We start from the raw sequence: 18,137 nt of genomic DNA on the forward strand, positions 1-18,137 counted from the left end.
CTTCTCAATAACCAAGAGTCCCAGAGACCTAATATTTGGCCTGTAGCATGCTGGGTTGAAGGGCTCCCAAGTTTGTTCAAATGAATGACCTTGACATTCATTCAAGGTCACCGGAGTCAAAAAGGCTAAAATATTTAAACGACTTCTTCTCAATAACAAAGAGTCCCAGAGACCTAATATTTGGCATGTATCATGCTGGGATGAAGGGCTCCCAAGTTTGTTCAAATGAATGACCTTGACCTTCATTCAAGGTCACCGGAGTCAAAAAGGCTAAAATATTTAAACGACTTCTTCTCAATAACCAAGAGTCCCAGGGAGTTGATATTGGGTCTGTAGCATGCTGGGGTAAAGGTCTACCAAGTTTGTTCAAATAAATTACGTTGACCTACATTCAAGGTCACAGGATTCAAAAAGGCTAAAATCTTTAATCGACTTCTTCTTAATAACCAAGAGTCCCAGAGACCTAATATTTGGCCTGTAGCATGCTGGGGTAAAGGGCTCTCAAGTTTGTTGAAATGAATGACCTTGACCTTCATTCAAGGTCACAGGAGTCCAAAAGGCTAAAATCTTTAAACGACTTCTCAATAACCAAGAGTCCCAGGGAGTTGATATTGGGTCTGTAGCATGCTGGGGTAAAGGGCTACCAAGTTTGTTCAAATAAATGACCTTGACCTTCATTCAAGGTCACAGCATTCAAATAGGCTAAAATCTTTAAACGACTTCTTCTCAATAACCAAGAGTCCCAGGGAGTTGATATTTGGCATGTTTTATGCTGGGGTGAAGGGCTCCCAAGTTTGTTCAAATAAATGACCTTGACTTACATTCAAGGTCACAGGAGTCCAAAGGCCTAAAATCTTTAAACGACTTCTCAATAACCAAGATTCCCAGAGACCTAATATTTGGCCTGTAGCATGCTGGGGTAAAGGGCTCTCAAGTTTGTTCAAATGAATGACCTTGACCTTCATGCAAGGTCACAGGAGTCCAAAAGGCTAAAATATTTAAACGACTTCTTTTCAAGAACCAAAAGGCCCAGGGAGTTGATATTGGGTCTGTAGCATGCTGGGGTGAAGGGCTCCCAAGTTTGTTCAAATGAATGACCTTGACCTTCATTCAAGGTCACCGGAGTCAAAAAGGCTAAAATCTTTAAACGACTTCTTCTCAATAACAAAGAGTCCAGAGACCTAATATTTGGCATGTAGCATGCTGGGTCGAAGGGCTCCGAAGTTTGTTCAAATGAATGACCTTGACCTTCATTCAAGGTCACAGGAGTCCAAAAGGCTAAAATGTTTAAACGACTTCTTTTCAATAACCAAGAGGCCCAGGGAGTTGATATTGGGTCTGTAGCATGCTGGGGTAAAGGTCTACCAGGTTTGTTCAAATAAATGACCTTGACCTACAATCAAGGTCACAGGAGTCAAAAAGGCTAAAATCTTTAAACGACTTTTTCTCAATAACCAAGAGTCCCAGGGAGTTGATATTTGGCATGTAGCATGCTGGGTCGAAGGGCTCCGAAGTTTGTTCAAATAAATGACCTTGACCTTCATTCAAAGTCACAGGAGTCCAAAAGGCTAAAATCTTTAAACGACTTCTTCTCAATAACCAAGAGTCCCAGAGACCTAATATTTGGCATGTAGCATGCTGGGGTGAAGGGCTCCCAAGTTTGTTCAAATAAATGACCTTGACCTTCATTCAAGGTCACCGGAGTCAAAAAGGCTAAAATCTTTAAACGACTTTTTCTCAATAACGAAGAGTCCCAGGGAGTTGATATTTGGCATGTTTTATGCTGGGGTGAAGGGCTCCCAAGTTTGTTCAAATAAATGACCTTGACCCACATTCAAGGTCACAGGAGTCAAAAGGCCTAAAATCTTTAAACGACTTCTTCTCAATAACCAAGATTCCCAGAGACCTAATATTTGGCCTTTAGCATGCTGGGGTAAAGGACTCTCAAGTTTGTTCAAATGAATGACCTTGACCTTCATTCAAGGTCACAGGAGTCCAAAAGGCTAAAATATTTAAACGACTTCTTTTCAATAACCAAGAGGCACAGGGAGTTGATATTGGGTCTGTAGCATGCTGGGGTGAAGGGCTCCCAAGTTTGTTCAAATGAATGACCTTGACTTTCATTCAAGGTCACCGGAGTCAAAAAGGCTAAAATCTTTACACGACTTCTTCTCAATAACAAAGAGTCCCAGAGACCTAATATTTGGCATGTAGCATGCTGGGGTGAAAGGCTCCCAAATTTTTTGTTCAAATGAATGACCTTGATCTTCATTCAAGGTCACCGGAGTCAAAAAGGCTAAAATATTTAAACGACTTCTTTTCAATAACCAAGAGGCCCAGGGAGTTGATATTGGGTCGGTAGCATGCTGGGGTAAAGGTCTACCAAGTTTGTTCAAATAAATGACCTTGACCTACAATCAAGGTCACAGGAGTCAAAAAGGCTAAAATCTTTAAACGACTTCTCAATAACCAAGAGTCCCAGAGACCTAATATTTGGCCTGTAGCATGCTGGGGTAAAGGGCTCTCAAGTTTGTTGACATCAATGACCTTGACCTTCATTCAAGGTCACAGGAGTCCAAAAGGCTAAAATCTTTAAACGACTTCTCAATAACCAAGAGTCCAAGAGACCTAATATTTGGCCTGTAGCATGCTGGGTTAAAGGGCTCTCAAGTTTGTTGAAATGAATGACCTTGACCTTCATTCAAGGTCACAGGAGTCCAAAAGGCTAAAATATTTAAACGACTTCTTCTCAATAACCAAGATTCCCAGGGAGTTGATATTGGGTGTGTAGCATGCTAGGGTAAAGTGCTCTCAAGTTTGTTCAAATGAATGACCTTGACCTTCATTCAAAGTCACAGGAGTCAAAAAGGCTAAAATCTTTAAACGACTTCTTCTCAATAACCAAGAGTCCCAGGGAGTTGATATTGGGTCTGTAGCATGCTGCGGTATTGGGTCTGTAGCATGCTGCGGTAAACCTAGTTTGTTCAAATGAATGATCTTGACCTTCAAGGTCACGTCGATCAAGTATGCTTAAATCTTTAAATGACTTTTAGTGAATAGCCAAAGTGCGGAGAGACATTATATTGGTCCTGTAGCATGGTTTCAAATAACTGCAGGATCCATTATGAAAAGATCACTGCATTGCAGGTGAGCGAATTGGGCCCATTGGGCCCTTGTTACCATGTTCCGTTGCTTTCGTATGAAGTACTCTAGATGAAAGAAGACTCTCGCACAGTTTTTCCATATTCCTTCTACATGTTGCATGTGTAATATCTCCAAATCTAGATGCGGTCACTCTCCACTTTCTCTCTTCCACCCATTTCTTGCATTTTGCTTGACATTTAGTCCTCGTCTCCAGATCTAAAGCATCTTCTTCAGTAACCTGCAATAGCAAATACATATACCCAGTAAATATATATAGGTTTTTAACTATATATATGTATATAAAATCTAGAAGTTTGATGGGCCTGTATCGCTCACATGTAATTCTCATTTCTGTGAACTACAAAGTGGGCCATAATCATTAAAACAGACTTTAATGATATCATTCCCCTGTACCTCATGATCTTTGTCAGAAGGTGTTATGACATTATGACAATGTTAGAAATTTTTGCTCTTGAAAGTAGATCACGATAAACTTACAAACATAATCCCAGCATGCTACTGGCCAAATAGTATGACGCTGTACCTCTTCGATATCAAGAAATTGAAAGTTGTACATGAGATGGATGCCAGATGCTGCATGTGTCTATACATTTTTCTTTACTGTAGGAAATCTCGGTCATTTTGAAATAATAAATGATTTTGAGAGATTTGGTAGCATTAAATTTGTCCCCGATGTCAGCAGCTATCAAAACTATATGTATACTTATAAGCTAATTAGTACATTTGATTAATTGAATTGTAGTGAATATAGGACTGCTTTGATAGCGTCACTGGACACTAACTTGAAGCATACAATGTGCATGCTAAGTTGGATGTATACATTTTCTCAAACCAAAACAGTAGTTGATACATACCTTTGTTGCTTTGTCAACTAAGTACTCTGTGAAGGGAAGTGGTAGATAGTCATGATCCAAAGCTGCTGCCTGCCATACAATGCAAATGTTATAGCAGTTAACCTGTCATCTGTTCTACTGTTTACTGTGTGCCTCCAATGCTACAGTATTTAACTAAAATAGAGCAATAACATAGTTAGTGAATCTTGATAATATTTCAATAAATTAATAATAATATGAAACAAATGATATGACTATTATTTTACCATTTCTTATGTGTACGGAGCATTAACAGCCGTTTTTTTAAGTTTAACACTGCAAAATCAAACTTACGGCTAGATAATGTACTTCACGATGTAATTCTCACGATATATATATAGACGTCACACTTCGCTCCCTGTGACAGCCAGAGATACTCATAAATACAATGTATCCGATTCGATCGTGTGGGATGATAAGATTATTTGATAGGAGCAAAGACCATGTGAATAACGATACCTAGTTCCTACTTTCACTTTCTCCCGATGACGGACGGTCTGATTTGTCAGCCGAAGGATGAGCGAAATGTAGTCGGAAAAACAATAAATGGAGGTATTTATTGAGTAGAAAAGTTGCATTGTGTTACCTTTCAACTAAATCAGTCTTTCGGCCATGGGTTGCAGCACTCCGTTTTCTCAACTCCGTCTTCAGTTGTGGTACCGACCAATGCTGAAAGCAGCCCGCCATCTTATAATCTGGCGTCGGTAGTTACCCCCTAGTAAACATGCGCCCCCTGGTGAGTAGTGTCGCGGCGGAAACCATTCACCCGGACATTATTTTTACAAATAGTAACATTGATTATGTATCGGGTAATTTTTAATGAAATGAATAATTATATACTAAACCGAGTTTTTAGTAAATAACTGTAGCGACTAAACAACAGCTGTCATGAATAAATATGGACAAAATTAGATGATCTGCCCACACATGGACATTGTATAAGACGCATAATATACGCAATTTGAATTCCAATCTAAGCCGACTGGCAGCTTTCAAACGCCAAGTTTGATTACAGGACCATGATCAGCGCAAATGTGCGTTGAAAGATACAGTACTGCAAAGCTTCTAAATGACCACGCCGAAACTCTACTCTTGAAGGGAGATGTATGTGATGAATTCAAAATCAGTTGTTTACAACTATAATTATATTTTAAAATATGAATACGCAGGATACAAGTAGGCAAGTTTTGTGAATATGAATGTTCTGCTTAGGCAAGTTTTGTTAATATGAATGTTTTGGTTTTCTTAAATTAAAAAAACAAACTAGAATCAACAGTTTCGTGTTATTGTTTCCCGGATACATATTCAGGCAAATGAGGTGTTTTTATTTCTTTATATTTATATATAGGTTTTGTAGCGATCGTTCGTTTGTCCGTCTTGCATCAACTTTCAACGGTTCTTATATTGGAACTATCGGATGACCGCTACCTACCAAGTTTGTTCGAATGAATGACCTTGACCTACTTTTTAGGTCATATGCGTTAAATGAATAAACAACAAAACTGTATCATTTACATAGTGGTTCAGATTGCTAGCTAATAATTTACTAAGAATAAGGGCGACTTAGTTTGTTCAAATAACTGACAACCTACTTTCAAAGTAATTAAATAAACAAGACAGCTTAGGTCATAATTGGTTTGGTTTGGTTTATTTTGTTTAAGGTCCTATTAACAATATTGAGCAAGAAGCCTGTAGGGATGAAATGCTGTAATATTGTTTAAATCAATTAACTTGCTATTCCTTAATTTAAATAAACAGTTAATTAGTTCAACATCTACATAAATAGCCTTTATCAACTTTCACTATGTTTAAGTAGCAGATGAGCGATACAGGCCCATTAATCCTCTTGTTAAGTTATGTGTTTTAATGGGAATTTGATGAAGTTGAACAGCTCATGTGGTCGGGGTGTCCTAGAATTCCGAGGTCCCGTGTTGGAGTCCTGGTCTACTTCTTGCATTTTGTCTCGTGCACATGTATTAAAATAAACTTATAAACTCCGAAAATCGTATCTTTACCAGATACCAAATACTATTGATATCGATTCTGTATCAGTTAGCTTGTAATAATTTAATCTCGTTTGAAAGGAGCAATTTCGATTGCTTAATCAATCGATGTCATCATTTACAAAAAAAATGATGTCATCTTTCAAGCGTTTTACTAGCTTAAAGTGTAGCACTATATTTTCTAAGATAAATGAGTTAATCAATTTAATTGCTTTTCTAAGGCGTTTGTGTATAGTGGCTTTAAGTATGAGGAATAACGTTAATTCATTTTTGTTATTAACCTATGACTTTGTTATTAACCTATGACTATCATCTTAACCGGGTACAGTTTATTGTATATCTCCATAACACAAACAATATATATAGAAGTAAATGCTTAAATGAAATCAAACAAAACAGTATCATTTAGCCGGGTTAAAACCTGTTTTGTCGGTTTGTGTTTGTTACCAGTTATTAGAGTTCCCAACATTTAATACAAAATAAAATATAATAAACATTACTACATCTACAATCGTTCTTACTTTATTGTGTATTATAGTGTTACATGCATCTCAACGAGGTGTATTACATTTTGATAATTGCGCTTGAAAATTATTTCTAATTAATAATCTAGAATTAGTTAGAATTTGATTCGCTTAAAATATTTAAGACGCGTTTAAAAGCTAATGACCACGCAATGATCAAGACAGGACTTCTCGCTACCTTGTTTATATCGGCGAATTTTACCTTATTATGGATTTTTATTGGTATCATACTATGCATAATTTGTTAGTACAAGGTCATTTAAGGAGTATTAGTCTGTACAACACGATATATAAGCCTAGTGTTTTGGCGAGTCGTCGTTGCGTATTTGGTAAACAGTAATATGAATTTATTGGCTTCGGCTAAGGAAAATAGTGTCTTTGATAAGACACAATTTAAACATATCTTTCGTCATTGGTTTTTCTATTCTTTGATATTTTTTATATTAAATACAATGTAGATTTTGGATATTAAAGCTGTTGAAACTTCATCCATAGCAGAAATAAGTTTTAAATAAAAAAGGGTACATTTTGATGTAAATATTGTGAATATGAAATATAAAGTTAATTTTAGTGTAGATGAACATTACATATATGATCTTACGTGTTATCCTGTAATACGAGGGCCGATTAAAAAGTTTTGAGCCTTGTATTAAAGAGGTAATTAAGGATGTTCTTTAAGTCCTACTATTCTCTGACTATAAAGGTCTTAGTACCCAAGGACTGTTCTTATTTGGTTAGTTTATATCGACCAGGTAGCACTCAAATGTAAATAAGACAAGCGGCTTTTGCAAAATGGACAAAATCGGTTGAGGTTACGGTGAAAGTGTCTATCATTGCCATGGCTGCCATTCATGATTGTGGCTTTTTATTGAGCATCCGCCTAATTCATAGTATTATATAGTATATAATGGGCTTACCGTTTGTACAAAGCTGCCGCAAGTCACATGAACAACAGCCACCGAGACCAGGACGATAGCATCAAGTCTCGTCATGTTTGGTTCATTTTGGAAAACATTGTGACCAAATATCCACATGATTTATATACTATATGATTGCATACATACACGAATTAATTTGGATATATGAATATATATATCAAAATGATCCATAAAGATGTCAAAAGAAAGAAACGCATTTGTTGAATATGTTCTGATTAATTTCGGTATTATGAAATACTCGAAATTGACCTTGTACAAAACGTGATTGCTATTAAGATGAATAGTGACCGCCCACGTCTGCGTCTAGGATAAGTTAGGCATTTTGGAGGAACCAAATTTTATAAGTATGTAGCTTTGATATGATCCTTGAGGTAAATTATTACATCGAACATAGTTTTAACTATATTTTTTTCTTTTATATTTGCTGTAGTTTATTTAATTTTTGAACCGCTTTTAGACAAATATGTTGCTTTGATATAACTTTATTTAAAACTCAAAAAATATATATAACGTACTCAAAATTTAACAAATTTTGTTTGAGAAACAAATAGTTCTTTTAATAAATGATAAATATGACAATTCGATTCGATGTATATTGATAGATTGTGTTAAGACTACATTTTATAAATACGTTGGAATTAGTGTTAGCTGATGAGACATTACCATCAAGGCAACTTAAACAATTTAGCGCATGTTTTAAAAAGACGGATATGATTTTATTCAAGATCGTTGAAAGAAAATGTTAACAAGTTAGAAGTGTTGATATATAGACTCGAATAGGGGGTGCGTGTACATATTCCATTAGTGATTGATTGCATCAAAACATTTTCTCTTCTGTCTCTAGTTATGTATCCATATTTTGTCAACGACATTACATTTTCAATCTAATTAAAATATAGATGGTCATTCTCAGTACGTTACATGAACATATAACACCATTCAATAAGTGGTTACGTTCTGATGACCTTTGAGATATCTGTATTTCACTTTCATGGCGAATTGTCAATTTTTCGATGTCATCGAATCAAAACATTTCGTCAGAGCATGCTTCTGAAGCAAGCCATTTCGGCACAGCATGTATAAACATGCAGCTTTATGCTTTCTCGGACGAAATGACTTTAAACGAATTGACAAATTATGCAAGCTATGCACTCTAGTTATGCTAATTCGGACATATAAAATTCACTTCCAAGATTCCAAGTATTCAATTGATTGGCTAATCCAAAAGGTCATCTGACGTTACCCCTTATGGGATGTTGTTAGATATTCAAGTAACGTAGTGAAAATGACCATCTTGATTTAATTAGATTGTTACATTTTGATAATGTGTTAACATTCATATGTACTAATTCCATAGTATTCCATTACGTTATCAATACGTTTCCTGTTCAGTATTGCAGAGGCTGTCCTCCTTAATTGTCAATTAAAAAAGAAAAACACAAATAACAGCATTTCTTTAATCTACAAACATCATACAAAGATAACGGTCGGTGTTGAATGTGTGTGCTTGTTTTCTGTGTATGAACATATTGGTCACGAAGCTACATTACAAGAAAGTGTCTGCCTCCGTTCGACTGCTTTCTTTGTTAAGCGATAGAAGGTATCTTTATATTGCTTTCGTTTTCGAATGATTATTTTCGTAAAAACATTAATTCGACAAAAACACCCGCAAAAATAAAATGTCCTAAGACCTGTTTCATATTACAAAAACAATTTGAATATGTATCAAAATAATTAGGTCATTCGTTTAAAAAGTAATAGTATATTTGACTGATGGAGTGGATCAGAATAAACTAGAATTTATTGTGTTATAGACTAAAACGCTGATTGTAATCCTGAACATGATCGCATAAGTAAACACCCAATACTTGCAGGAATCGACAAAAATATTGAGGTTAACTCGTGTTAGTGTTTCTTCCTTAAATGTTTCAAATGGGAAAAGACAGTTTGGTTTGGTTTTGTTTATTTTGTTAAACGTCCTATTAACAGCTAAGGTCATTTAAGGACGGCCTCCACCAGTCTCATTACCCTGATTTCGTTAGAAAGGATAGCTTTAAAACATTTTGCAAACAAACAAAATCTTAGGCTTTAGTATAGGTATAATTCCATGTTTAAGATATATTTAAAAATAGAAATATTACAGAATTTGAAGGTCTCAATTTGCCGCCATGTCAGACCTTACTAATGATCGCTCCCTAAGTAGTATTCAGTATTCATTGCATTCTGATAAAATGACACTTTTGCTAAAAAATTACAAATGCACATCCCAACCAATACTAGATTTATTTCCAATTGAATAATTAATTACCCGCTGTCAATTTTCTCTGAAGAGAGGCATATCGGGTTTTATTTTCAAAACGAATTTAAAGTGTTATATTTTACGTGACAAAAGCACGGCGAAAGACCTTAATCACAATTAAAACAAAAAACGAAAACAAAATCAGCCTATGGCACATGCAGGATTTTGGTTTGGTTTATTTTGTTTAACGTCCTATTAACAGCTAAGGTAATTTAAGGACGGCCTCCCGTGCGTGCGACATGCATGCATGTGGTGAGTGCGTATGTGTGTTTTGGGAGGCTGCGGTATGTTCGTGTTAAGTCTCCTTGTGATAGGCCGGAACTTTTCCGATTTATAGTGCTATGTCACTGAAGCATACTGCCGAAGACACCCAGCAGCACATCCCACCCGCTCACATTATACTGACAACGGGCGAACCAGTTTAGTTGAGCGTTCGCCCCTGTGAGGAAGGCTTTGGGTTCTGTCCCCTGGCCGAGACATACAAGAGTCCTTCAAAATGGTAGTTGCTACTCCTGCTTAGCGCTCAGTATATTTGGAGTGGAACGACTGGTTCGCCCGTTGTCAGTATAATGTGACCGGGTGGGGTGTGCTATTGGGTGACTTCGGCAGTATGCTTCAGTGAGGTAGCACTATAAATATCACAAGGAGACTTAACACGAACATACCGCAGCCTCCCAAAACACACATACGCACTCAACACACGCATGCATGTCGCACGCACGGGAGGCCGTCCTTAAATGACCTTAGCTGTTAATAGGACGTTAAACAGTATAAACCAAACCAAACCAAATCGTCAAACTCCAAATATGCTGAGCGCTAAGCAGGAGTAGCAACTACCATTTTGAAAGACTCTGGTATGTCTCGGCCAGGGGACAGAACCCAAAGCCTTCCTCACAGGGACGAACGCTCAACTAAAGGCCAAAAGTGAGGCATTGTCAAGGGAGACATTAGGAAGAAGAAAGTTGCTCAGAAAGAAGAGAAAAGATAAGATCCCAAGTTTAGTCGCCTCCTACGATCATGCAATGGGGGCAGCAAGAATTGCACATGAAGGAAAACACCAAAAAATGTCAGTAGCGTGAAATGTGTTGTCGACAGGACCAGTTATCGAGGTTACGAAATTGTCCTGAAATATGCCTATCATCAATTTGATTTTCTATTTTATAAATATGTATATGCTATTTACTGCAATTATATCATATAATACATCCAACAAGACACTCCGCCGGGTCACATTATACTGACAACTGCAAAACAAGTCGCCCTATCCAAAAACGCTGAGCAATAAGGAGGAATAGGTACTTCCAATTATAGAGACTCTACCATGTCTCAACCAGCAAACAGAACCCAAACTTGAATACTGGAGACATCATTATTTTATCAATTGTGAAAGTGCCATTTTATTTTTGGCATGTTTGGCAGAGGTACATGTACATGTAAGTCCCGAGGAGGTATTTCGATTGAAGAGACAGTATGTTAAGTGAGTATATTTACATTCTGTGTTGCATTTGCCTATATGTCGTTAGTAAACCAAATTGTATTCATGAGACTGTATACTACAATTTACAGTGATGAGGTCAGTGTATGAAGACAGTGACAAGTCTCCAATATAAACAAACATGGCCGCCAGTAACAAATAAACAAAGCTAGCATATTTTAAAAGTTTAAATTTTCCTTTCAAGTCAAAATATATGGTAAAAAATTAAAAACAAATTGCAAATAAAATCACAAAAATAAAAAAAGAATCCCACAATAAAAAAAAACAATATTGGCACTATTCCAATACGAAATTACCATATATCACTTTTAAAAACGTCGTCTGCTACTGCAAATAGCCGGCAGCCGGTCATGGATTCATCACAAGAAATGTATTTATCTCCTGTGGACAGAGGGGAATTTCATCTGCAATTCCCAGGGGGATTTTCTCCAAACACTAATAATGATACATCAGATGAAATATTCCAAAGTGGAACGGGTTTGAGCGATAGCGAGGAAAACCTCTTGCTAAGTATGGATTTAGAGGACATAGAGCATCTTGCACAAGCAGAAAATTCAGCCTCGAATGTTTTGAATGAAATTGATATTAAGGAGATGCAAAATAGCTTGCAAAATGCTTCATTTGATGAGCTACCACCGCCGGAAACGCCGTGTATACCAACGTCTGCCAGATTCCATAAATCATCAGTCGAAGAGATCGAAAACATGTTCAAAGAACGCCAGTCAAACAACACAAAAAAGAATACAACATGGGGGATGAAAGTCTTTCAAGGTATATAGGCTAGATCTATTTGAAGTCAACAATATACCGTGTAATTGAGAGTGCCTCTAGCTAAAACAGACGGAAAGTTCAATTTATTTCACGAACTATGTGCCGTTACATTTGTTAAGAAAACTCATTTTTAGTTAACCTATTATAAGAGTTATTTCCCTTCGACTGTAAATGCGGTTTTGCTATTTTCGCGCCACCGAGAACTCTTTAGTGAAGAGGGTCAGAAAGAGTGCTAGTAAACTAAACCATGATGTGATAAGCTGTGCGGCGAGCGTTTGGGGAAGTTTTCCGAAGTTTGGGAGACCATAATGTAAGTTTTATAGGTATTATTATTATGAACATGTTGTAATATGCTGCAATAGAGAATGCTGTAATGTTACTGTCGGAAATCAGTCATAATAAACCCTGGCATTTGTCGCGATAAACAATGCCATGTGGTGGAGTCATTTCGCCCATATATTTCCAGTCACAATTTGTGTAGAATTTGGGTCGAGTTGACCTAGTCATATGTAAGTGATATGATATTAAGTACTTAATAAGCTTTACCAATGTATGAGAATTGTATGTTTTCGTCTAGAATAATATTCAGTTGAAATAAATTAGGTTTGGTTTGAAATTGATCAGTTTATAGTATAGAATGTGTGTTGAGTACAAAGGCACATTGTTATTAATGATCAAGTCACATTGATAGTCAATCTACTCGTAGTTAGGTACTTTTCAAGTACATTTCAAGTTTGTTTTTAAGTACATTTCAAGTTTGTTCAAGTACATTTCAAGTTGAGTTGTATTGTGAAATATCAGTCAAGATACTTTGTAAGTCTAGTTATTATTCTAAAACAGCTTTATTTCTGTTTGTTACAGTCCTTTACTACTACTATGGAATAAATTACTAAGCACTTAAAGCAGTTGTCTCGGGTATTTTGTTATCGCCCTGATCTCGTGCAAGTACAGTAAAGGAATTACCAATTACCTCCCTTTTTGCTGTCCGGAATTCTCTCGAGTAAATGGAACACAGATGTCATGGCCAGCCATCCAGGAAAAGAAACCGACTTTGCTCAACATCAGTCGGCTACTAGTGAACGACGACTCATTACCATGACTGAAAAGGCTGCAGAATTGTTCTCAGAAACACTTCAAGATAAATTACACGCAGCATGGGTCGCAGTCCAAAATGAATTGGAACTAGGATCAAAATGTGAGGGTAACACAGAACTCTTAAAGAAAGCGCACTCTTCAATATGCTTAGCATACGCAAGTTATCGCTTAGTATCTCGTGAGTATGTTTCCTTCCTTGACGGTTCAAGGTCAAAGGAGGGCGAAAAACGTTTACAACGACATGATACTGACTCAATGATGATCTTGTGAGTAAATTTCTGCAGGGAATTGAGACAAAAAGGACACAAATGGACATTGATGAGACTAGGTCAACATCAAGAAGGTCACCAGGTTCAAGGTCATCAGCAAGGTCACAGGGTTCAAGTACAAACTCATTTATTAAAGCAAAAGCAAAGGCTGAAGCTGCTAGACCAGGGATTGCGTTTACTGAGAAAAGGGCTTTGCTTCTCAAACAGCAGGCTATTTTAAAGGAATAAGAAGCCCTATCAGTAGCACAGGCAGAAAGAAAATGCCAAGAAATCGAGGCTGATCTACAACTGTTGCAGGATCGAAAGATGTGTGCAGAGGCAGAAGCCGAGCTGGAAGCATTGGAGTCGCACAAAAGCTTCCTTATTACCTCCAAGGAAAATGGACTCAAAAGGCGACGAAATACATGAAGGCATATGGTGTCGCCTATCCACCATTCTCAGTTTTTTTGTGACTTTGTGAACGAGATGAGTTCTATGCTTAATAATCCAAGCTTCCATGTATGACGACACATCTGTCACCAGAGACAGCACAAACAAGGGCAATTTCAATAGTACCAGACCATCAAAGGTTAAGTCCTATAAAACAGAAGTTGAAACCGTTAAAGATGTTCATGCGATGGGCAAGAATAAACCTACGTGTCCATTTCACAACATTGAGGGGCATTCACTCAATTATTGTCGTACCTTTAAATCAAAACCATTGAATGTGAGGAAAAGGTTTATCAGAGACAAGGGTTTATGTTTCAAATGCTGTGAGAAATCCGACCATATTGCCAAAATGTGTGGAGTGAATGTAACATGTAGTGTTTGTGACAGCAACAGTCATCCGACAGCCTTACACGCTCATGGCGGGGAGAGAAAAGAAAATACAGAGACCAGCAGTACATACGGTCAACGAGTTGAGGATATTAAGACGGCATTCTCCAGAGTTTGTGGTGAGGTCAACTCATCTGGGAAATCCTGTGCTAAAGTAGTACTAGTCAAAGTTCACCCGAAGGACTCTCCAGAGAGAACTTTCCAAATGTATGCCTTGATCGATGATCAAAGTAACAGATCTCTTGCCAAACCAGAATTCTTCTCGATGTTTTACGATGAGAATTATAGCGAGGTACGCTATTCCTTGTCCTGAGCAGGAGTGATTGAAACATCAGGCCGTAGGACGGAAACTGCAGGATTCATTATCCAAGACCTTGAGGGCAAATCATCATCTATTGAGCTACCCAGCCTAACAGAGTGTAGTGAAATTCCAGATGTCAGAGAAGAAATACCAACACCAAATGTTGCCAGAAAAAAATTCACACCTTCAGGAAATTGCATCGAAAATCCCAGAGCTCGATGACAAATCTCAAATACTATTACTTTTAGGGAGAGATCTACCTGAAGCCCACCATGTTCTAGAACAGAGGACTGGTTGCAGAGGATCACCATACGCACATAGATTGCATCTTGGCTGGGTTATCGTTGGCGAGACTTGCCTGGGCCAAGTTCATAGATCTGGATCAGATGTTTTCAATGTCAAGAAAACATATGTCCTTAAAGATGGAAGACATTCTATGTTTTCACCCTGTGAAAACCGCTTTGAACTTAAGGAAAACAAAAACAGTGATGACGTGTTTAAGATAACAAAGCACGACAACAAGGTGGGATTGTCAGTGGACGACAAACAATTCCTGGAAACTATGGACAAAGATTTCAGGAAAGAACACAACGGTAATTGGAGTGCTCCACTTCCGTTTCGCACAATGAGGCCGAGATTGCCAAACAATTGGAACATGGCGCGCAACTTGTCAGCTAGCTTAAGGAGGGATCTTGCAAAATTGGAACATTTCGTAACATTTATGAAACGAATGTTTGACAACAACCACGCAGAGTTAGCTCCCCTTATGACTTCAGATGAGGAAGGTTAGTATCTGCCTATCTTTGGGGTGTACCACCCAAAGAAAAGAGACCAAATACGTGTTTTATTTGATTCATCAGCAAAATACAACGGTCTCTCATTGAATAGTGTTTTGATGTCCGGGCCAGATCTCACCAACAACTTATTAGGAGTTCTCATGACGTTCAGACGAGAACCTATTGGTGTGACAGCAGATATTCAACAGATGTTTTACCAGTTTAGGGTAGAAGAAGAACATCGTAACTTCCTGCGATTCTTCTGGTTTAAAGACATCAATCCCGACCTAGAACTTGTAGAATATAGCATGTGTGTACATGTCTTTGGAAATAGTCCGTCTCCTGCGATAGCTACATATGGCCTTCACAAAAGTGCGGAAGCAGTTCAGGAGATCTACGGCGAGGATGTGACAGCGTTTGTACATAAGGACTTTTATGTCGATGACGGCCTGGCTTCGTTTTCAAATGTTGAAACTGCTATAGATGTGATGCAACGTACACAGAATGCATTGGCTTTTGGAGGAAATTTGCGCCTACATAAGATAGTCTCAAATAGTATGGATGTCATGAGTGCCTTTCCAAAGGAAGGTCTAGCTGGGGATCTAAAAAACTATGTCAACAAGGCTTACCCCTACAAAGGAGCTTAGGGTTGACATGGGATTTGAACTCTGATAACTTTAAGTTCATTATACCGGATGAGGTAGCTAACAGGAAGTACACCAGGAGAGGAGTTTTATCCACACTCAACAGCATTTACGATCCTCTGGGTTTCATCTCGCCAGTAGTGGTTCATGGAAGGATCTTAATGAGGGATATGATAACAGAACAGACAGACTGGGATAAACCATTGGACATACAATACAAAGAAGGTTGGGTTAAATGGTGTCAATCTTTGAAGGATTTGGAGGACTTGTCAATTTCTCGGACATACCTCCCAACTACCCTGTCCAGCACTTCAGAACAGGAAGTGCACATATTTTCGGATGCTTCAGAGAAGGCGATTTGCGCAGTGGCATACATGAAAGCAACAGACATAAATGGAGACACTCATGTTGGATTCATTATTGGAAAATCCAAAGTATCACCAAAGCACGGTCACACAATACCTAGGCTAGAATTATGCGCAGCAGTCATTGCGGTAGAGCTTTCAGAGACTGTGTCGGAACATTTGTGCTTTCCTGTCGAGCAGATGAAGTTCTATACCGATAGTAAAGTCGTGTTAGGGTACATCAATAACCGCGTCAGGCGTTTCTATGTTTATGTTATGAATCGTGTCAACAGGATTCTGAGGACGACTCTACCTGAACAGTGGAGTTACGTGTCAACCAATGACAACCCGGCAGACTTAGGAACACACCAGTCTCATCTCATCTGCTGGATTGTAGTGATTGGATTCGAGGTCCAGAATGTATTCGTACCTGTGAATTGACCTCTGATGAAACATTTCAGCTCCAATACCCCGAAAAGGACTCCGAAATTCGTCCTGAAGATGAACACCATGAGTACGATCTTGGCACCAAACGTTTGGAGAAATTTTCGCATTGGGAAAACTTGGTAATGCTATCATGTTCCTGAAGAGTTTTGCCCAGAGACTATCAGTTAAGAAATGCAGCATGAGATCTACACTGGGAGTGAAAACCGATTGCACAGGATTTGAGAGCTTCCGCCGAGAGACTCATTATAATAGAAATACGGAGAGAGGCATTCAGTAGGGAAATAGATTGTTTACTGAATGGCAAGGAGCTCCAGAAGGACAGTAGTATCCTGAGTTTGAATCCTTTCATTGACAATGATGGTATTGTTAGGATTGGAGGACGCTTCAACAATGCTGACCCCAGCAAAATGGAGAAAAATCCTGTTTTGATCCCTAGACTTCATCATGTAGCAACATTGTTAATTCGTCACCATCACGACAAAGTCAGACGCCTTCTGACTGAAGGAGCTATACGAAACGCTGGGTTTTGGATCGTTGGATGTCGACGCATGATAAACTCGTATCTTCGTAAGTGTGTCCGGTGTTTGAAATTACGAGGAAAGCAACACTTTCCTAAGATGGCCGATCTCCCATGCGATCGGTTGGATCCAGCTCCCCCATTCAGTTTCATTGGAATAGACATTTTCGGACCTTGGACTGTCCTCAGTAGGAAAACGCGTGGTGGTCAGGCACATTCGAAGAGATGGGCTGTGATTCAAGAAATGACATCATCCAGCTTCATAAACGCACTTCGTCGTTTCATTTCTTTAAGAGGAGAGATCAAACTCATTCGATCGGATTGTGGAACCAACTTTGTTGGAGCGGCAAAAGATATTGGCGCAAACATTATTGATATCGAAGAACCCAATCTTAAAGCTTTCTTAGCACAGAAAGGCATCTCTTGAATGTTCAACCCGCCTCACTCATCCCACATGGGTGGGGTCTGGAAGCGTCTGATTGACATTTTGCGGAGAATTCTTGATTCACTCCTTTTGGATGTTCAGCACAAAAACCTTACACATGAAGTCCTCTCTACATTCATGGCAGAGGTTTGTTCCATTATAAACGCGAGGCCCCTTACAGGTGTTCCATCGGACCCCGACTCTCCTATGCCACTGACACCATCAACCTTGTTGACATTGAAGACGAATCATGCAGTGGAGTCCTTCTGTATTGAGGAATTCTCTCCGATGGATCAACAACTCGCGAACTGCTTCTGGAAAAGGTGGAAGAATGAATTTCTTTCATCGCTACAGGCAAGACGGAAGTGGCAGAACGAAAGCAAAAATGTTACTGAAGGAGACATTGTTCTCGTCCGAGACAAAACGCTACATCGTAA

General features: G+C 38.4%; 1 protein-coding gene across 1 annotated transcript; it reads left to right on the top strand.

The window, feature by feature from the left end:
- Positions 1 to 16,129: 16,129 nt before the first annotated feature.
- On the top strand, positions 16,130 to 17,703 carry LOC117338860. The gene is made up of 2 exons (XM_033900224.1): positions 16,130 to 16,732; positions 16,975 to 17,703. Exons 1-2 carry the CDS (start codon positions 16,130 to 16,132, stop codon positions 17,701 to 17,703), a joined length of 1,332 nt encoding a protein of 443 aa, XP_033756115.1.
- Positions 17,704 to 18,137: the final 434 nt, after the last annotated feature.

Source organism: Pecten maximus, chromosome 12 (genome assembly GCF_902652985.1).
Source record: "Pecten maximus chromosome 12, xPecMax1.1, whole genome shotgun sequence".
NCBI lineage: Eukaryota > Metazoa > Mollusca > Bivalvia > Pectinida > Pectinidae > Pecten > Pecten maximus.

Coding starts and splice junctions, on each gene's coding strand:
- LOC117338860 (XM_033900224.1), top strand. CDS start 16,130: ATGAGGGATATGATAACAGAACAGACAGACTGGGATAAACCATTGGAC. Junction 16,733..16,974: donor TTGGATTCGAGGTCCAGAAT/GTATTCGTACCT, acceptor CCGATTGCACAG/GATTTGAGAGCTTCCGCCGA.